Source organism: Cervus canadensis, chromosome 1 (assembly GCF_019320065.1).
Source record: "Cervus canadensis isolate Bull #8, Minnesota chromosome 1, ASM1932006v1, whole genome shotgun sequence".
NCBI classification, from domain to species: Eukaryota; Metazoa; Chordata; class Mammalia; order Artiodactyla; family Cervidae; genus Cervus; species Cervus canadensis.
The window spans coordinates 116,556,385-116,578,039 of record NC_057386.1 but is presented as its reverse complement, the minus strand read 5'-3'; the positions used below and the strand labels follow the sequence as shown (position 1 = coordinate 116,578,039).

The 21,655-nt window shown below is 57.9% G+C and overlaps 1 protein-coding gene across 2 annotated transcripts in view; it reads right to left on the bottom strand.

The window, feature by feature from the left end:
- Nucleotides 1–6,799: 6,799 nt before the first annotated feature.
- The window catches only part of FAM222A (family with sequence similarity 222 member A), a 60,064-nt gene continuing 45,208 nt past the window's right edge, over nt 6,800–21,655 (bottom strand). For both annotated transcript variants that reach the window (XM_043438671.1, XM_043438682.1), the window contains one exon: nt 6,800–9,379. In XM_043438671.1, coding sequence (XP_043294606.1) covers nt 8,067–9,379 — 1,313 coding nt within the window. In that variant the 3' untranslated portion in view covers nt 6,800–8,066. The remainder of the gene's footprint in view (nt 9,380–21,655) is intronic.

The following is a 21,655-nucleotide window of genomic DNA, read 5'->3' as shown; positions in this document are numbered from 1 at the left end:
TAAAGCACTACTGGGAAATAATTAGTGCTACCAGAGTCAAAAACAAAGGGACCCCATCAGAAAAGACAGTCTCAGAAACTCTCGGATCTTAATTGAACAATTACCTCTTATGCCTATGAATAGTTCATTATTACATGCCCTGTTATTATTAGCTGTTATTATTGTTTTAGATGAATGCTGGGAATTTTTTTTTAAGTCAAAAGCCATTTTCAACCACACTGTTCATCTCCCCCTGGCTTTCACATGCTCCTGACATTTCCGATGTAATAATGTCGTAGTCGGCAGTCAGTTTTCTACACCTCGCCTGGATAACGGTGTATTCAGATCATTTTGGTTGTTTGGATGGAGTGGTTAAATACTCCAGGCCTCTGTTCATGCTGTTATTAATTTTTGACTCCTTGGTGAAAGCATTTGCATGAGAATCAAGCACCTCCCGCTTTTTATTTTGTAGGAATCTGAAGTCCTGGGGAACAATGAGGAGATCCTTGTTCATCCCAAGCTTTTGGGACAGAAACAAAAGGAGGTGGTGGTGATGGAGCCAGAGGACAGAGTAGAAGCCGCCTTGGGCAGTAGAGACCCAGGCCCCAGGGAAGGCGGGCAGGAGGCTGGGTCAGGAGAGGCCAGGCTGGGAGTCTTGTGACTTTGGAGGGAAACACAAAAAGGAGGGGACAAATGAGCACACGTAAGGCATCTGCCGTGTGTTAGGTGCTGTGCTCCATGTTTGGCATTCGTCTCTCAGGAACTATGTGTGAGCGCTTATGAATTGGTGTGGATGCCTCTCTGGAAGTCACACTCTCTTCCTAATTCACAGCACCTCATTTTGTTCAGAGTTTTCCACTCTGCTCGACAATCACGGGCTTTCCCCAGGCACACCCACCACTGTGATTCTATTTCCTTTACTGGGTACTGGTATAGAAATAGCCACGTGAATGAGTTCTGGACCGTGAGACAAAAGAGAAAGTGCTGAAGGAGGAGGAATTTGGGGGAAATAAGAGAAATATAAGAAACACCGTCTTCTTTTTCACTGGGCCCCATCAGGACTGGTTGTGATGCCTGGAACTGTAGCAGCCGTTTTGTGACCATGAAGGGGCTTAGTGGAGCAGAAAGAAGAAAAGGACACGGGTCCTTGATCTCACCATTGTGCTACTGAATCAAGCAACTCTGGAGCCACCCTACCTTAGGGTTTCTTATGATTGAGATAGCAATTTTTTTCCTCATCTATACCAATGAATCAGGGTTTCCTATTACTCTGCCAAAATCATGAAGACACAAGAACAAAGTTCTCTGCCTATTTTACAGATGAAGAAAGTGAGGCTCAATGAAGTAAATGCATCTGCTTAAGTACACAGAGCCTGGATGTGGTGGACTCAGCATTTGAACCCTCTGTCTTAGAAGGAGACCCCTGCTGAGAGGCGGCAGGATTGTGTTTTGTTTTTTTTTTTTCTTCAGTCTTAGCTATTTGGCCTTTCCCCAGCACAAGGACTTTCTGTTTTTTTCCACAGGCTGTTAATGGCTTCTAACAGATGAAAACAGGACAGGTTAAGTGGAGCTGGGGCTCAAACCCAGGTCCCCATGTCTGAGCTCAGAGTTGTCGCTGCATCTCAAGGTTCTTGGTGACATCAGAGAGCCTCCTGCTCTATCTGAGAACCCCACAGTCTAGGATATATGCACTGGATCCCACAGATCTGCCTTTGGCTGCTACAGGGTGGGGCAGCTGGTTGTGGAGACTGGCCACCAGAGGCTGCTGTAGTCACACCCGGGAGCCTCCTCAGAGAAGGAGGCCTTAGGGAAGGTCTGGAACCTGGCGCCACGGTCCAGGAGGAGCCCCTCGTGTGAGCTCCCCATGAGGTGAGGCTGAAGCTCCAGACCGAGGAAACCCCACCATTACCACTCCCACAAGGTGAAAAACGAGTCTCTGCCTCTGGGGAGTCTAGGACCTAGTTGCTGTGTGCCCTCAGGCAAGTTGCCTCCCTCCTCTGAACCTCACCTTTCTCATTTTCAAAATAAGGACATCATCCCAACTTCTCAAATGAGGGCGTCTCTCTCTCCCTGGGGTCTTTCCCCTCTGGAGCCCAGCTCAACGCGGTGGACTAAGACCAGTTAGGATGTGAGGCCCAGCGACTCCAGGGCAGGTCTGGATCCCAGTTCCGGCTCTGCTGCAAACCCGTTGCAGATGGGGAAACTGAGGCCCAGTGGGGAGAGGAGACTTAGTTTCCCCACTTGCAACACAAATTAGGACTCGGTATGTCCTGAAGTCCCGTTTGTTCCTTGGGATGCTAACAGAAACAAACAAAAACTTAGCTGATAGGAAAAAGTTAGGGAAATGCTGGGCTAAATCTGGAAGGGTGTCTTCCCTGTGGGCTTCCCATGTGGCACTAGTTGTAAAGAACCTACCTGCTAATGCAGGAGACCTAAGAGATGTGGGTTTGATCCCTGGGTTGGAAAGTTCTGGAGAAGGGATAGGCTACCCATTCCAATATTCTTGGGCTTCGCTGGTGGCTCAGATGGTGAAGAATCCGCCCACAGTAGAGGAAACCTGCGTTCGATCCCTGGCTTGGGAAGATCCCCTGAAGGAGGGTATGGCAACACTCTCCAGTATTCTTGCCTGGAGAATCCCCATGGGCAGAGGAGCCTGGCGGGCTACAGTCCATGGGGTCACAGAGAGCTGGACACAACTGAAGTGACTGAGCAAGGACGCATGCACATCTCCCTTGCAGGACTTTTCAGAATCTTTAATATGCTAATATGATTTAGCATATTAAATTCATGTGTAAATAATATGCTAATATACATCTCCAAGGTGCTGGAGGGAGGGTGAACCAGGCCTTGGTTTCTCAAACTCTTTTAACCTAGAAACCCACTTTCCAGTGTGAAATCAGCCTCTGGTGATGACAGGAATAATCCACCTTCAGAACAGGCTCCATGCCGCCTAGCAGACTTGATTGCTGCTGCTTAGTCATTCAGCCCTGTCTGACTCTGCGACCCCGTGGACTGCAGCCCGCCAGGCTCCTCTGCCCATGGGATTCTCCCAGGCAGGAATACTGGAGTGGGTTGCCATACCCTCTTCAGGGCCTCTTCCTGAGCCAGGGATTGAACCCAGGTCTCCTGCATTGCAAGCAGATTCTTCGCCACTGAGCCACCAGGGAAGCCCCACGGACTTGACGACCCTTTCCCCCTGTTCAGCCCCATGTGGCACATGCTTTGTAATAGCAGGCTCACTTTACACTTGAGAAACAGGTGGCTCAAAGAGAGGAAGTCATTTGCCAAAGGCCACATGCTGGTGGGAGGCAGCCTCAGGACTGGAACCCCTGGGCCCCACTGGTGGAGGAGGGGGGCGGGTCCCACCTGCAGCACCAATTTGCCCTGTCCTCCTGGTCACGCATCACCTGAGGCTGTCCCAGCTCTTCAAATGCCACCACCACTCCTGACCGAGGCCCAGGGCCACACATTGAGTCTATGGGAGCCGGGCCAGTTTTCCTGCCTCCTGCCTCCTGCCTCCTCCTCTCCCCTTGCCACTCTCTAGTGAGCAAGTGGTGATTTAAACAAAAAAACCTTTTGTTTCCCCGGGCTTGCCCACCCACCGTGGCTGGGCCCCACCTTCCAATGGCCAGCGATGGGGACCCGGTAGCGACTGCGTGGGCCCTTTAAAGACTCTCGGGACGCGCATGCGCACTACAGCGCACGTAGGGGAAACCCAGGCGCAGGGCACGTGGAGTCCCAGATGCAGCTCAGCTCTGCGGAGCGAGGTCGAAGTCGCTGCTTGGAGGCCAGGCGGGGATGGAAATAGGGGCAGGATCTAAAGGTTGGGATGAGACCAGAAGACATGGAGCCACCCCGCAAAGGTGAGTGTCCCCGCCATGGACTCCCCCACACTTAAAGGTTTGCCGAAGCCCTCCCGCGCATGTGAGGCCTCCGGAAGATGGAGTGATCTTCTAACTGTTATGATGGGAACTGGTAGTAATATACGTGGTTCCAGCGCGTGGCTATGGAACTAGAGAGCTCAGCTGTAACTAGGGATGAAGCCCAGACAGCTACCCAGAGAGGGAGAAGCTTCTAGTGTCCTTATAAAGGGAAGGCGGGCAGCCCTGGTAGGGGAGCAGGCGGCTCATCTCTGTCTCCGGCACCCACAGGAGGTCCCAGCCGCACGCGGGAACCGAGGCTGGACCTGCGTTCTGGAGCCACACAAGCCTTGTTCGGGGTCGGTGGTGGTTTTAGTCTGCATTAGCAGTTAAGAGCTTCGATTCTGAATCAGAAGGCCGGTGTTCTGAACCGCCTCCCCCGCACCCCCCCCGAACTCCATCCTCAACTGTGTGACGTTAGGCAAAGTGATCGCCCTTCTCTGGTCTTGTTGGCCTCAAGTATACCACGCACACCTGAATGTGGTGAGACCTACCTACTACTTAGCGCTGAGTCTTGGGGCCTGTCTGCCTGCAGTAACAGGGCTGCCGGTAATTGAAGTGATAACATCATTATCACCTGCACTGCTCCTCTATGTGGTTTTAACGAGGCTGGAGGGCCCTTTGAGCTCAGCTCCCTCAGCTCCCAGGGAGAAGAAACCCGGCCAAGGCACCCAGGGAGCTGGTGCTAGGACGGAGTGAGAACCCCAGCTGGATCCTGGGGTCAGGCCCGGACTGGCTGTGCTCCGTGGCCCCACCTGCTTGCTTCCTCACTCGGCCTGCAGAGGGGACAGGAGGTTTTCCTCTTGATAGGGGACGGGTCCTCACCCCGGATGTCAGGGACCTGGCCTGGACGGTGGCTGCAGTCTCTGTCCCCTGGCTTGGCAGGCCTGCTGGTGGGCCCAGGACCTCGGCTACCTAGAATTGGTGCTGAGGTGGCCTCAGGGGTGGCCCACCTCCAGTGCTGAACCTGCTCTGTCCTCTCCCAAGTACCCACACTGTGGTCTCCTTGAATTCCATCCCTGGTTCTGGCGTTGCCCTCTTTGGGGATGGACTGGTTCTGGGTCACTTAAAGTACCTATGGATTTGTACCCAGGGCATACTCCCTGCGATGCCCCTGGTGAGCTTCAGGGATGCATGAAGGTAGAATATCTGGGGGCAGCCTGGCCCCAAGTGTGGGGCCTGATGCCTGAACCTGCCTCCCTCTTATTCTCCTTGTGACTGTTTTTCAGATCCTCTGTGTCCTCATCTGTAAAATGGGGATGATCTTATTATGACCTGAGGGCTGTTGTGAAACTCGGTTACATGAGGTCAGCGCTCCTTTGCATCCTGTCTGTGATCACGCCCAGTGGCCTTAAGGCTTCCTTGGTGGCTCGGTGGTAAAGACTCCACCTGCCAATGCTGGAGACATGGGTTTGATCCCTGGTTCAGGAAGATCCTCTGGAGAAGGAAATGGCAACCCGCTCCAGTATTCTTGCCTGGGAAATCCCATGGACAGGGGAGCCTGGTGGGCCATGGTCCATAGGGTCTCAAAAAGTCAAACATAACTTAATGACTAAACAACCACCACCAGTGGCCTTTCATGCAGCGATAGCTCCCCTAGCCTGTCACCCAGCCGGACCCCTGCTCCTGCTCTTCAGGCCCTGGTGACAAGTCTGGCTCACTGACCCAGCTCAGAAGGGCCTGGGTCCTGCCCTGGACACAGCCTCTTCTTGAAGCCTCCATGTGCTACCAGGCTCTGGGGCCTGGCCTTAGGGAGGTGGATGTCCCCACTGCAAGGTCACATCCAGGGTGTCCCCTCTGTCCCTCTTCTTCCCCAAACCCTGCCATGCATCCAGACGGGCTCCATGCATGAGAGGGCAGGCCTGAATGAGACTGGGGACAGCCCCTGTTCCCCTCTGTTCAGACATTGGGCCAGCAGGTCAGGGAGGAAGGAGGGGACAGGATGTGAATAAGAGTGTATGCTGTGGGGTTTGAATCCCAACTTTCTGCAGACTTGCGGTGTGACCTCAGGCAGGTCACTTCATATCTCTGAGCCTCAGCTTCTTCCTCTAGAACACCCCCTACCTTACAAGCTTCCTTCCCAGGTGGTGCTAGTGGTAAAGAGCCCGCCTGCCAATGCAGTCAGCTTAAGAGACGCAAGATCATCCCTGGGTGGGGAAGATCCCTTGGAGGAGGGCATGGCCACCCACTCCAGTATTCTTGCCTGGAGAATCCTCATGGACAGAAGAGCCTGGCGGGCTACAGACCATGGGGTCACAACAGACAGACACCACTGAAGTGACTTGGCACAGCACACCTTACAAGCAGTGGCGAGGCTCCCAAGAGACGCTGTATATAGGAGAATGCCCAGTAAGCGCCGGATACACGCTGAGCATCCCGGGGCAAGGGTGGTCTCCTGGACATCCCCAGGCCCCCGGGGCACAGGGTGGGTATGTGCTGGGGCTGGCCAAGGAGATGGCCACTGCTCAGCCACTTTGGCCTGTCCCCAAGTCACACTGCCTCCGGGGAAGCACAGAGGGTGCCAGGCACTGAGGAGGGAGTTTAGTGACGCAGGGGGCACCAACTCCAGCCCACCTCCATACCCCTCAGGCAATGAGCCAGAGGGGCCCAGGCTCGGCTCTGTCTCGGCTGCCCTATGGACCGATCGCTGGCCCTGGTGAGTGACTGACACATTAACGGGGTCAGAAGACTTAGGGCAGCAAGTGAAATATCGCCTGCAAAGTGGCCCAGCAGAGGGGGTGCCAGGAGGCTCCCGTCCTGCTCCCCAGGGCTCCGAGCCCCATCGGGGAAGAAGACAGCCCGATTTACTCCTGGCGGGGGAAGGGTTGGGGGCCGTGGAGGAAGGAAGAATGGACAAACACAAGAGCTTAACGAAACAATCCCACAGCTGAGACACCATCTGTGTTTTCCTTTTCTTTCTCTTCGTTTTTAAAACAATATAGTGCAGACCGTACTTCTCACAGTAGAATATAATGGTCAATTTTAGTATATAAAAAAAAACATTCTCAGAGATTCGTAAATGCACTTAGTGCTTGAACAGGCCTTGGAGAGAGATACAGTACCGCTTCCAGAGTGCCAGAGGGGCCAGGACTTGGGGAAATTGGGCCTTAGGGACTTAATGGGGGGCTCCCCCATGCCTGCCTGATTCCCCCCTCCCAAGTGGTGTGGGGCAGGTCTTGGAGGGTGGCTTGCAGGAAAAGGGGGTGGATTGGATCTCCCAGTTAAAACCAGCAGTTTGCCCTGGCACTGGCTCCTGGGAGGACCCCTGAAGGAAGCAGGGTCTGAGCCCTCTGACACTGTTAGCCCCTATGGCGCCTTTGTGCGAATAGGTCAATGCTGCCCCTTCCTCGAGATTCAGAAAATTTGCCGTCATAAACATACACGTCTAGGATGCAAATGACGTCTCCTTGGATGAGTTTGCCCTTGTGCAGTACACAACCTGCACAACTGTGCCCGGCAGCCCCCCCATAAGAGGTCCTGTTGGGAAGGGGGAAGGTGGTGGTCCAGGGTTTGGAGAATGGAGATGGGATTCTTTGTGGGGAAGGCATGGTGGGGAGGGCAAGAGGGTCTAGAAGGGGAGGAGCAGGGGGACCAGCATTCTCTGGAGCCTCTTGTCTGATCTTCACTGGGAGTAGGCAGTGGGGGGGCAGGGGCGCTGTGGGCCCCCTCTGCTCTTTCTCCTGGAGACTGGGACCACAAGAGGGAGGAGCTAAGCCGGGGGAGAGGGGCCTGCTCCGATCCCACCCCCGCCCCCAGACCATCACATTTCCTCCTGTGCCCCACTGCGGCCTGAGCCCCTCTCCAGGACAGCCGGGAAGAACCGCTTCTTTGCTCTCCCGGCCTCCGCCAGCTTGGATGGAGGGAGGTATGGACCTGGGGGGCGGCTGCCCCTAGGCCTCCCCGGAGGGCGGGCCGGGGCAGCGGATGGTGGGGAGGGGCGTCGGCGAGCGAGAGGTCACCTGGCCAACTCCCCATCGGCGGCAGCTGGCGGGCCGCCAGCCTGGCTTCCCTGTGGGCATCGGGGTGGGGGGCACTCGGACCCGGGGCCGGGCTGTCCCCATCCCCACCGCCCCGCGTGCCGCCCACCCTGTTCTGCGGCCTGCCTCTCCCCGCCCACCCCTGCCTCCTCGGCGCCCTGCCCGTCGGTCCGTGCGGGTGCCGCCGCCCTTATCTGTAGACGGGCAGGCGGATGTGGGCGTGCTGGTGGTCGAGCAGCCGCGGCACGGCCACCGTCTCGTAGCCTTTGCCCAGCATGCGCTCCTTGATGCAGGGCGGCCGGATGTCGTTGATGAGATACTCCAGCGACTGCAGGCTGCTGCTGAGCACGGCCGTGTTGCACACGCTCTTGCTGGGCAGGCCCGAGAGGGTCTCGGCCGGGGGCCCCGCCAGCTCCCGGGCCGCCCCCGGCCCCAGCTCGGTCCCGGCCGCCGCCGCTGCCGCCGCCGCCGCCGCCGCAGCCGCGGGGTTGTAGCAGTCGCTGGTGGGGGTCACCAGCACGCTGTTCCAGGGGGCGGCGAAGTACTGGCCCACGGTGAAGCTGGCGGGCAGCCCCACGCCGCAGTTGAGGGGCGACCCGCTGGCCCGCTCGTATGCCCGTCCCCCGCAGGCCTCGGGGGACTTGCTGGCCAGCGCGCCGCCGCCGTAGGCCCGCAGGGGCTGGGGGGGCGGCGGCGGGGGCGGCTTCTGGGGCCACAGTAGGTAATCCAGGCCGCCGTCCGCGTAGCCCGCGGGCTTGGCGGCCCCGGCCAACGTCAAGGCCGCCGGCGTGCTCCCCTGGCCCAGCTCGGCGCCCTTCCGGCACTCGGGCGGGCCGGCCGTGGCCGAGTAGGCGGCGCGGGGGAAGCCGGGCACCGGGCCGTGCTTGGCCGGGCTGGGCGGGGGCCCGGGCACGGCCTGGCAGGCGGCGGGCGCGGCGCCGGGGGCCTGGCACTGCTGGTGGAGCTGGTAGAGGAGGCTGTGGATGGAGGGCAGGTTGGAGGGCGGCAGGGGCAGGCCGCGGCCGGGCAGGGGGATGACGGCGGCGGCGGGGGCCGCGGCCGCGGGCAGGCCGGGCGGCGGGGCGGGCGCCTCGGGCGGCTTGGGGTAGGCCAGGGGCCCCAGCGTGCTGGGCGCCGGGTAGGGCGCGACGCCCACCTGCACGGCGGCCGGGGACAGCTTGGTCCGCTTGCCCTCGGCGCTCTTGAGCACGCTCTTGGCGGGCCCGGTGGGCGCGGCCGCGCCGGAGGAGGAGGACACGGCCGCCTTGACGATGGCCAGCAGGCCCTGGTAGCCGGCCGTGTGCGGCGGGTAGGGGCTGTAGCGCTGGCCGCTGGTGTCATAGCCGTTGACCGTGCGGCTGAGGTGCTTGTGCTGGGGCACGCGGATGTTGGTGGGGAAGATCTTGATGGAGAGCGGGCTGTTGGCCACCTTCTCGGCGTAGGCGTCCAGCTCGGCCGGGCTCGGGTAGCGGGAGGAATGCATGGAGCTGCCCACCGTCTCACCTGCAGGGGCACATGGGGAGGGGAGGATGCACAGGTGAGGGCCGGCCTGCAGGCTGCCCCCGCTATGGCTCCCTGGAAGGGCTCCCCAGCCGCCCCTCCTTTGCTTTTTCCAGCCCCTCACTTGCTCCTTCATTCATTCAAATTTTTTAAATTAAAAAAAAAAAAAAAAGGGCAGTGTGGCATGTGGAATCTTAGTTCCCTGACCAGGGATCGAACCCAGGGATCCTGCAGCTGGAAGCACAGTCTTAAAGCACTGGACCTCCGGGAAAGCATCCCTTTCTAAATTTTTAAGCTTTGCATCACAGCGCAAAGTACATCAAGGAAACTGCACGCATCACAGACTTGCTGCATTTTCACACACGGAACACACTCGTGTGGCACTCAGGTCAGGGAAGGGGGGGCCTGTGGCCAGTCCCCCGAGCAGCCCCTATGCCCACCCTCAGACAGGAACCACAGCAAGGGGACCAAGGGGACAGCCCTCTGAACTCCTGACCGCTCCTGGTGTCAGCACAGGTGAGCGGGGATCATACACTGTCCCGTCTGTCCCACTCAAGGTTACTTTTTCAGGTTCCTCGGGGGAGCTGTGGCCAAGGGGTGTTGCAGTGTGACTGCAGGACACGTTCTGCTCGTCCTTCCTACTGCTGGTGGCGTTTGGGTCATTTCTGGTGTGTGCGCGTGCGTGCTAAGTGGCTCAGTCGTATCTGGCTCTTTGCGACCCCATGGACTGTAGCCCACCAGGCTCCTCTGTCCATGGAGTTTCTCAGGCAGGAATACTGGAATGGTTGCCATTTCCTCCTCCAGGGGATCTTCCCGACCCAGGGATCGAACCCGCATCTCCTGCCAGCTCTGCACATAACCCCCCCACACCCACCGCCACACTGGGTGTTGTGGGGGCTCCACCCCTCCACCCCACCCTCCTGGCGCCATCTTTCATGTAACACCCCTTGTGGGTGTTCCTTTCTTCTGCCCCTTCCCTTCTCTCAGTGCCCCCCTTTCCTCGTCTATAGAATGGGGTGATGACGACCCGCAGCCTCAGGGAGGGTTCCGTGGGTCGCTATGTGAACAGCCCAGCACGTGCCTGGCACGGGGCGAGCTGCCGCTGTTGGCTTTTGTCCTGGTGCTTACGGTCCGTCATTCAACCAACAGGCGGCCGGGGAGGAGGGTTCTGCCCTGATGGCTGCCCGTTCCATCCCTGGTCTACCTGTCACCTGCTAGACTAGTGTGGCAGCCCTTGCCTTTTTATCTGGGCCATCAGCCTCTCAGCTGAAGGGTCACTCTATTTTTAAATTTTTTATTTATTTTTTGGACCATGCTCTGTGGCACGTGGGGTCTTAGTTCCGTGACCAGGGATTGAACCCAGGCCCTCGGCAGTGAAAGCGCCGAGTCCTAACCAGTGGACCACTAGGGGATTCCCCCAAGGGCGTCCTCTGTGTGACAGGCCGGCTGTCCCCACTGTCAGTGGGGGGAAGCAGGTGGCTGGTGGGCAGACCCCCGTCTCCCCCCACCCCGAGTCCCTCCCGGTCCCGAGACCTTGCTCAGCGCTGTCCGAGGCCCTCTCTAGGGTGGGGAGGGAGGCGAGGGGCCTGCAGGAGGCGGGTGGAGAGACCCAGGGCTTTGGAGCTGGCAGCCTGGGTGGGGTCCTGCCTGCTTGTGGGACTCTGTGGTCCTGGACAAGTGGTTGGTCTGGCTGAGCCTCAGTTTCCCCACCTATGGAATGGGGATGACTGTGCCAGGTCTGTAGGATGGCCTCGGGGAACGTCCGTGCCAAGGGGCCCACCGGGGGTGCAGTGGACAGCAGGTGCTGGGAGACCGAGACTTGGCTGGGCCCTTGGGCAAGGAGGACCCAACAAGGTTTCATGGCGCACTGCCTCTCCCCGCCCCCCACCCCACCAAGGGCATCCCCTGGAGCCCAACAGTGAGTCCTGGGGGAGGGGAGGGAGGGGTTCACCACCCTGAGCCTCAGTTTCCTCACCTGTAAAATGGGTTTATGCTGCTGCTAACACTGCCTCCCCTGGCCGCTGTGAGGTTTAACAAATCAGGTGGCAGAGCCTCAGCAGAAGTGGGTCTCTCCACGTGTGTTAAGCCCCTCCCCATCTGCCTGGCACAACAAGCGTCTTCCCGGGAGAGGAAGGGGCAGGATGTGTGCACAGGTGGGCCTGGCATCGTGCCTGGGACAGAGTGCAAGCCCCACCATCTCCCCACCAATGGGAAGGTCACCCGCCACATCCCACCTTCCCCAAGCCTCACCCCCAACCCCTCGAGATGTGAGTATATGTGCTCAGTCGCTAAATTGTGTCTGACTCTTTGTGGCCCCAAGGACTGTAGCCCGCCAGGCTCCTATGTCCAGGGGACTCTCAGGCAAGAACACTGGAGTGGGTTGCCATTCCCTTCTCCCAGGGGATCTTCCCGACCCAGGGATCGAACCCACATCTCCCGCGTTGGCAGGCAGACCCCCTCGAGGACTCACAGCCAATCTGAGCAAACCGCGTGCTATGATGGGGACACACAGGGAGCCTCACCCCCGGGGGCTCCAGAGACAGCTTTCTGGAAGAGAAGAGCATCTCTGCTGGGGCAGGGCTGAAGGGGTGAGGAAGGAGGAGAGGAACGGATTCCAGGCAGAAGAAGTCACACGGGCAAAGGTGCGGAGGCGAGGCGGCCTGCCCCGCGGGAACGATGAACCAGAGCAGGAGCAGCAGCACAGGGCAGCGTGCGGGGAGGAAAGGCCACCCCGGGCCGCTCAGGAGGGCGTCAGGCCCGAGCAGAGCCTCTTCACCGTGGGGCAGGAATTCCCGATGGTTCTGTCCCCAGGGCACACTGGCCGTGTCGTCCGCAGACGAGTTCTGTCGTCCTAACATGGGGAGGGGGCCCTATGGCCTCTCGTGGGTACCGGTCAGGGATGCGATGCTCAGGACAGAGACCCGGCCACAAGGAACTGCCTGGATGTGGGGTCAGCCGTGCTGTCGGGAGCCCTGGGCCAAGGCCTCGGCGGCCATGGAAGGTTCTCGGCTGGGGAGGGGCAGGGCAGAAAGACTGTGTATCAGGAGGACCGTGCTCCTCTGCCCTGAGCTGGGCAGGGAAGCAGGGAAGGAGGCGGCTGGTGACAGAGTGCCCACCCATCCCTGTGGCCCCGATGAGAGCAGGGCGGGGAGCTGACCCCAGGTCCCCCATCCTGACCCTGCCTGGGGCAACCGCCCCCACCCCCCCAAGTGGCCTAAAATAAACTCGGTGTGGAGAATGGAAATGTCACTTTGGCCAAAGGGGGAATCTTTCTCTGAGATTGGATTTAAACTACATTATACAAGCAATTTCATGGGCACTTAGCGCCGCTCGGAGAGTCCCACAAAAAAGGGCCCAGTTCTTCATTTACCAGCCATAAATCAGCAGTTGCTATAATGAGCACAAAAATGTCACTTTTATGCAATTTTACAGATGAACAAAACTGGTGAAATTAACTGTGGTAACCTACTATAGTCAGCAAAAGCGGCTGCCGGGGGAAAAAAATGATATCTGTATGTATTTTTGTTCCCCTTAAACTCTCTTCCCAAGCAAGTTTCTGCCATTGTGGTGTGAAAACTCATTTGTCCTCACCATTATACTTTCATTTGGAGTTTATCTTGAGTATCCAATGAGCCACCAACTGTGAAAATGATTAAATCTACAAAATCTATCTAATGGATGGAATAAATTAGGTGTTTAAAACCTTAAGAAGAAGAAGGAAACGAAAAAAAAAAAAATGGCAATGCCTGTTTCTCGTTTCCATTCATGGACAGCAGGGACCCCCGCCTGGCCCCCCCGCTGGTCAGCAGGGCCCTCAGCCAGTCGGGGTCCCTCCAGCGTCTGTGGGAGCTGATGGCGGTGGTACCCCGAGAGAGGCTGTCCTCTGTGAGCACTTAGTATGTGCGAGGCTCCGGGCCTACAGCTTTGCCCCGCGCCTCTTGTTCGCAGCACCTGACAGCTCCCAGGGGTTGTGAGGTGGTCCCGGTCCACAGATAAGGCAGCAGACAAGGGGTGGCATTTGGCAGGCAGCCTCCAAGACCTGTCCCCAGACCCCGGTGGTTCTTGCCTTGCAGTGTGCATGCCCTTCCACTTCCAATGGGGCTGACCCGGGTGGCCTGCGAGATACCAGGGAAGGGAAGGGGCGAGACGTCCAGGGCAGGATCACTTGCTCCACCCGTGTGGACACAGGAGCAGCCTGCGAGGAGGCCTGGCAGCCACGTGAGGCATCCTGGGGAGGCAAGTCCTCCAGCCCTGGGCAGGCCTTTGGGTGACTACAGCCCCTGCCGACATCTGCCCGCAGCCTCACGAGAGACACGGACCAGAGCTACCAGCTAGGGGGCTCCTGATCTACAGAAACCAGGAGAGACAGTATGTAATGACTGACCCGTTTAAGCCAGCGGTCCCTGGCCTTTCTGGAACCAGGGACCAGTTTCGTGGAAGAGAAGTTTTCCCTAGACTGGGATAGGGCTGGGGGCAGGGATGATTTCGGGAGGATTTGAGCTCATTACGTGTACTGTGCACTATATTTCTAGTATTAGCTCCACCTCCGATCATCAGGCATTAAATCTCGGAGGGTGGGGACCCCTGCTTTAAGCCACTAAGTTCTGGAGCGACTTGCCACACAGCAGTATATAACTGATCCGGGTCCCCATCTTACAGAGGAAGGAAATGGGACCTCCCCGAAACACAGCCGGCAAGGGCAGAGCTGGGGCTCGGCTTCCACATCATCATCACCTCCCCCTGTACCCCAAGGCGGGCCCCAGCTGAGGCCGGGAGACCCAGGAGGCTCCCCCGCCCCGGTCTTCTTCCATAGACTTGGGAGGCAGATAGTATTGAGGAGGGACCATCAAGTCAGCCTGGAGGCTCAGAGAAGCGGGAGGCGTCCCGTCCAAGGACATGTGACCGGGCAGGTGGCCCCAGGCAGACCTCCCCTGGACACGTGCTCGCCTTCAGGTGACCACGGGCCAGAGTCACCCTGTTCCACACCTGGCATGATCGCACCCTGTGAGCCCTGGCATCCGCAGCCCCTACTGCTTCACACCTTGTTCCTGAAGGGCTTTCTCCAGAGCCACCCATGGCCTCAAATGCAGCCTTGCCCAGCAGAGGACAGTGGCCACGGCTTGGGGGTGGGGGTGTTCCTGGCCACTCGGGCCAGGCAGGGCCTCCGAGCCCCGCTAGGAAGAGGCTCCAGACCCTCCCCTGGAGGTGAGCCCAGCTGCTAGCGTTCAGGGGCATTGCACAGCCCCGTTCTGACAAATATGGCACAAAAAAGGCCTCTCCCAGAGCAACCAGCCAAACCAGCTGTCTGCGGTGGGCTTCTACACAGTGAAGGGTCACCCAAAGGCGAGCACAGGTCCAGGGGAGCTCTGCCCGGGGCCGCCTGCCCAGGGGGAGGGGGCAGAGGAAGGGACCTGTGGCCCTACAGGCCTTACCTTCCTGGGTTCCCCGAGCTGGGTCAGGGGACCCCGGCGGAGGTTTGGTGGTTGTCTGGTGTGGCTGCAGGCAGATGCCGCCTGCCCTGGGCTCATCCTGCTCCCCCAGCAGACAGGGCTTCCGGAGCTGGCCTGTCCACTGTTCAGGGAAGCCTTGATGAATGCACGACGAGGCTGTGGTTGGCCAGAAGGAACCTGTCCAGCCTGGGAGCGCCTGTTACCCACTAGTCTCCACCCTTGGGAGAGTTGGGTCTTGGGAGGAATGAAGCCACAGACAGCCCCGTGGAGATGAGCCCCGGCCCAGGCCGGATGCCTCGGTTATTTCCCGAGCCCCTCCTGCCCACAGCCCCTCCTTTCTGGGCCTGGAGACAAGCAGCGGCAAAGCTGAAGTGTCTACCCTCTTGGAGCTAGGCGGGGGCAGTGGTGATGGTTTAGTCACTTAGTCATGTCCCACTCTCTGCGACCCCGTGGACTGTAGCCCGCCGGGCTCCTCTGTCCATGGGATTTCCCAGGCAAGAACACTGGAGTGAGTTGCCATTTCCTTCTCCAGGGGATCTTCCTGACCCAGGGATTGAACCCACGTCTCCTGCATTGACAGGTGGATTCTTTACCGCTGAGCCATCAGGGAAGCCCCAGTTCAGGGAGACAGACAGTAATGTATGTGTCAGGCAGCGACAGCCCCGTGAAGGAGACCACAGATGTGGTCGGCTTTTTTTTTTTTTTTTTAAAGGTAGTTTAACCTGAAGTTCTACAGGACTCTTTAAGTCAGGCAATTTCTCAACAACATTATTTTTTCTTCTTCTTATTTTATTTTGGCCACACTGAGCGGCATGTGGAATCTTAGTACCCCCCTGACCAGGGATTGAACCGGTGCCACCTTGCATTGGAAGCGCAGAGTGTTAACCACGGGGCCGCCAGGGAAGTCCCCAGGTGCAGTGGTTTTAAAACACGCCCAGAGTTCTTTGGCACTTCTCCCCAGGGGCAGCGGAGCCTAACTTTCCTCCACTTGAACTAAGCAACTCGATTTTAATGAATGAAGGTAGCAGAAATGGTGCTGGTGAGTGTCATGGCTCAGTCCTAAAGGTATATTTGGCTTCCACCCGGAGATCCAGTGGATCTCTGCTTCTCAGGACGTCCATTCCTGGTCTGGGAAGCTCAGGCCATGTGGAGAAGCCACGTTTGGGTGTTTCAGTGCCCCAAAGCCCCGAAAACTGGCATCCACCACCTGATTTATGAAGGTGCAGGCCTTCCGATGCTGGGAAAGATTGGAGGCCGAAGGAGAAGAGAGCGGCAGAGGATGAGATGGTTGGATGGCATCACCGACTCAATGGACATGAACTTAGGCAAACTCCGAGAGATGGTGAGGGCCAGGGAGACCCGGCGTGCTGCAGTCCATGGGGTCGCAAAGAGTCGGACATGACTAAGTGACTGAACAACAACAGGCCTTCCGAAGATTCCAGCCTGGGCCTGAGTCTTCAGCAGGGCTGCCTCCCCTCAACCCCGTCCCCAGTGACATCACGGCGCAGACACCCCACCCCACCATGCCCTGTCTATAGTCTGAGCGTATGAGACAGCGCGGGAGGCCGCTGGGCTTTGGGGTGACCTGCCACGCAGACAGAGTAGCCGGGACAGCTGGGCGAGGGGGATGCAGAGGGACGGGACGGGGGAACCTGTTCTGGACACAGCGGTCAGCGGTGAGGCTTCCCTGATTTAAGTGGCCCCTCAGGAGAGCAGAAGGAGGTGAGGGGGTGACCCGCGTGGGCTCTGATGGGGGAGCGGACGGGCTCGTGTGGGGCAGCTGAGCTGGCAGGGGTGGTCGCAGGAGATGGACTGGAGAGGCAGGGGGCGCACGGAGGCCCTCGGGGCGGGGGGCACTGAGAGGACCCGGGCTTTGCTCCACGTGGGAGGGCTGGGAGCAGAGAAGGGCCGTGAGCTGAGGAGGGTTTTAACGCGACCCCTCAGAGGCTCCTGGGTGGGAAACAAGAAGAGGTCACCCCAGGAGCAGCCCGACCGTCCTGGGAGACAGAGCGCCCAGGAGAGCCCCGCCATGCCCCGAGTTGTGGTGTCGGGGGGCTCTGATGAGGTGGGGAAGTTGGGACGTGGAAAGAGGCCACAGAGGGGGCTGTCTGCCTCCCTCCTTCCCTCTCGAAGGGGGTCGGACCAAGACACCAAGGGGAAAAGCCCTGGATGCCAGCAGCGTCTGGCCTGGGAAGGAGGTGTTTTACTTCCCCTCTGTGCTTTTCTGTAATTGCCGCTGGAGGGGGTGGGGTTGGGGTTGAGCAGCCCGGGGCTCCCCGGCCCCCCGTGTCGGCGGCCAGTGTCTGCTCCTGGGTGGAGCAGAGGGCGGTTGGCCGCTTTCTGGGGAGGCCTCATGGTCAAATCCTGGCCTGCCACACACACTTGGCTGTGTGACGCCAGGCAGGCCGCCAGCCCTCTCTGAGCCTCGGTTTGTTCTTGCGTAGAATGGGGATGAGACTGCCACCGCTGACCTTGGAGAGCTGTTGTCAGCACTGTCAAGGGTGCCTGCCCGCGGGGTGCCTGGGTTGTTGGTGAGCAATTCATGAAAACCCGCACTGCCTCTCCCTGTAAGACCCTCCCGTGAGCCCCCGTTGGCATAAAGCCTGAGCTGCTCAGGGTGGCATTTAGGCCAGCTGGCCCTGGGCTCCCTCTGCAGGACCCCCACCCCCTGTCCCCTGCATGGTGTCCCCAGGCCTCCTCTGCATGCTGACCGGCCGCCCCACCTGTTGAGGGTCACCTCTGGGCCCGGCATTGCTCCAAACACCCATGGCTTCACCCTTCTGCCAGCCCCGTGGAGGCCCTGGGAGGTGGGCCCTGCGTTTCGGAAGAGGAATGGGATGTTCATGAACAGGGAGTCAGACGGGGGTTGCAGACTCTGATCCCTGCATGCGCTGGTGGACAGATGGATTGCAAATGAGCTGGAGACCCCGGAGGGGCAGGGACCGAGGTGGGGTGGGGAGGCGTGCCATGCCCAGAGGGGAACACTTTTGAGAGTGTTCAGATACCAGCAGGACACACCACACACCAGTGGGTGGGTTGTGGCTAGCGGCGCCACCAGTCTGAGACTTCTGGTGGCAGAGAAAGGATCTGTGAGCCAGGACTCAAGCCCTGGGCATCCATGTCTCAGACCCCTGCTGTCAATCACTGGGCACTGTGGACGCCATGGTTGGACAGGTTCTCTCAGGTTGATGCTGATGGCCCGGACACCCTGCTCATCTTGCGTCCATCTCCCCCGCCCCACACCCTGGGAAGAAGTGCCCTATGTCCGGGTGCCCCCAGGGTCTAATCTGGAAGGGAAATCTGGGGTGGGGTAGAATGGTCCATGTGGTGCCTGGCACATGGTAGATGCCTGAATTATGCACCAGGAGGAGGAGGAAGAGGTCTGGTCTTCACCTACCCCCTGGTCTACTGGCTCTGCCCCTCTTAGTCTCAGCTGAGACGCCCCCTCCTCCAGGCAGCCTTCCCTGCCTGCCCCCTGCACCGCCTGCTATAGCTGTTGGCTTGTCTCTTGGGCTGGATTAGGGGGACTTTGAGGGCAGGCCCTGCTCTTTCTCAGCACCTTCATGCCTGAGAGAATGCCTGGAACGATAGCAGGTGCCCCGGGAGCACTGCACGATGATGGTGTGGGCTCCAGCGAATCTCAGAGAGCCTGCAGGGGCAGCCGCCAGCCAGAGCCTGGATTCCGTGTACAGAAACACAGGCGGCCCCTCTGTGACCTGGGCCGCTCCCGCCCCTGCCGCCCGCCGGCCCCCCCGCTGTGGCCCCTCCTTGTCGGGAAATTTGAAAGGCTGCCTGGCCGGCTGGCAGTGCAAGCAAGCCGTTGCTGCCATTAAGTTAATGTTATGGGCCTTTTACAGGTGTGTTAAATAGACGCAGTTATTAACGAGTATATTAAGCCAATTAAAAGCAACCCTTTGAGTGGGGTTTAATGTGGCTACAGGGAGACCTCGGCGGCAGCGTGCCTTACAGAAGTTGGAGGTGGGGGGAGCCTGGGTGGAGGGTGGGGGGCTGCGCTGCTGAGACTGGGGAAGAGGTGGGCAGCGGGACCCCGGCTGGAGGCAGGCCCGTGGCTGTCTGACGCCCCGCTCGGCCACTCATGGGGTGACCTTGGGCAGCGGCTGGGTGTGAGAGCCTCAGTTTCTCATCTGTACGAGGCCGAAGGGGCGGGCGCATCCGGGGTACTCAGCCCTGGCAGGTACATGGTACCTGCCCATCAAGGGGGGCCGGTGGAGGGAGGAGGGAGAAGGGTGGCCAGGCCAGGACCCCAGCCCAGGATTCTGGCTCCCACGCGCCAGGCTTCACGGTGGGAGCCCGGGCGCCTACTGGGCAGACGCCGGTCCTTGGGCAGTCGATTGCAGCTTCCACTGGACACCGCCCGCCCTCCCCCGGCAAACCTGTCCCTTCGGTGGACCTCACACTTTGTGACTGTGACGGGGGCTGACTGCAGCTTTCCTGGAGGAGGGATGGTGTGCCGGCGCCGGGGCACGGCGGGCCTCCAGTGCGTGCTGTTTCTTTCTCACGCCCTCCCAGTTTTCGCCTGCTGCCGCTTCCCTAAAGCTCGGGAAGTGGACGGTTGTTATCTGTGTTGAGGTGGGGGTTGGGGGGTCCCCGGGCAGAGGGCCTGGCCCCAGCCCACCCGGAGGAGCCGGCCCACATCTGCATTCCCCTCTGCAGCCGACACTCTTGCCCTTGGAGGTGGCAGCCTTCTGAATGCTCAATTAACGCGACACTAATTAGCTGGTGGCACCGGCAGAATCCCTAATGAGGCCGCCCAGGAGGGGGGCGGGAGCAGCTGTTCTCCGGCCTCTCTGCTGGGAGGAGGTGGGGAGGCCCTGAGTGGTTGCCAGCCACCTTGACCTGCCCCAGCCCACTGCCCCGGTGGGCCTTGAGGTCAGACCCGGGTGTCGCTCCTGGTGCCCTAGGTACAGGCTGGGGGACCCCAGCTCCCTGGCCTCCGTTCCTCCTGAGGGGCCAGAGTGAGGATTAAAGGAGAGGATGTGTGTCAGAAGGCTGGGTGCCCAGCGGTGCTCAGAAAAGGCTGGTTGCCTGCGTTCGGGATCTTTCTGGGCCAGACCGGGGCGGGGGGCGGGGGGAGGGGGCGGCGGTGGGCGTTCATCTTGACTTTTTCAGAGTGCATTTTGCTGAGTTTTAAATTGTAACGTGGTCCAACCTGTCCCTGCACTTGCGCTTTTATTCACTCTCAGTTTGTAAATCCTTCCTATCCCGAGGGTGATGTTCTATCATTTTCTTCGAAGAATGCTGTCTGCTTCCCATGGTGTGGGTTTTTCGGTCTGCCCAGAGTTCCTGTTGGTGTAGTGCTGGGTAAGGCTCCAGTGTAATTCACTCCATCCGGATAACCAGCGGTCCTGGCGATGCCTACCCACCCTCCGTGATCCGCAAGGCCTGCCTTGCCCACTTCTAGACGCTCTGCGCCATCCCCCGGTCCCCTCTTTCCCTTTGCTAGTTGCATGGCTTCAGCCTTAAGCCACAGCAGAACTGGCCCCGAACTTCATCAGAAGCCCTTTGGTTGTTCTTGACCCTCTGTTCTTTATCAACTTCCATGTGAGGTCTTCAGGTGAGGCACAGGATGGCTAGGACGGAGGGACTGGATCAAATCTTCTCCATAATCTGTCCATGCACAGGATGTAAGTCTATTTTGGTCTTTAAAAACTATCATTATATAAACAATTTTTTTATCCATAGAGGTCATTTATTTACCTTTTTGTGAGTTCAGATTCCTTAATATTTAATAAATTTAGGTTCCTTAGTAAATGTAATAGTATCATAACTTAGATAAAATGAACAATTCCTACCAAACTACCAAAACTGACTTAATACAAAATAGAAAGTCTTTATAGACCCATAATAAAGAAAGAGATTGAACTAGTAACCAAAACACCCACAAAGAAAAGCCCAGGCCTAGGTAAGGCTTCACTGGTGTATTCTACAGAACATTTAAAGAATTAAAGACAATTTTCCCACAAACTCTTCTAAAAAAGAGACTCGGAGGGAACATTTGTAAACTAATTCTGTGAGGCTAGTATTTGTTGTTGCTGTTTAGTTGCTCAGTCGTGTCTGACTCTTTGTGACCCCATGGACTGTAGCTCACCAGGCTCCTCTGTCCATGAGATTTCCCAGGCAAGAATACTGGAGTGGGTTGCCATTTCCTACTCCAGGGGATCTTACTGACCAAAAAACTATAGACTAATATCCCTTATAAATATGCACTCAGCTCTCCGTATCCACAGGTTCTGTATCCAAGGATTCAACGGAGGACTGGAAATTCCAAAAGGCAAAAGGTGAATTTGCTGCGCATTAGCAACTACTTTCATAGCATTTACATCATATTTACAACTATCTACATATAATTTACATTATATTTACAACTATTTACTCCCCAAGTTGGGAGGTGCCCAATATGCTACTGGAGATCAGTGGAGAAATAATTCCAGAAAGAATGAAGAGACGGAGCCAAAGCAAAAACAACACCCAGCTGTGGATGTGACTGGTGATGGAAGCAAGGTCTGACGCTGTAAAGAGCAATATTGCATAGGAACCTGGAATGTTAGGTCCATGGATCAAGGCTAATTGGAAGTGGTCAACAGGAGATGACAAGAGTGAACGTCGACATTTTAGGTATCAGTGGACTAAAATGGACTGGAATGGGTGAATTTAACTCAGATGACCATTATATCTACTACTGTGGGCAAGAATCGCTTAGAAGAAATGGAGTAGCCATCATAGTCAACAAAAGAGTCTGAAATGCAGTACTTAGATGCAATTTCAAAAATGACAGAATGATCTCTGTTCGTTTCCAAGGCAAACTATG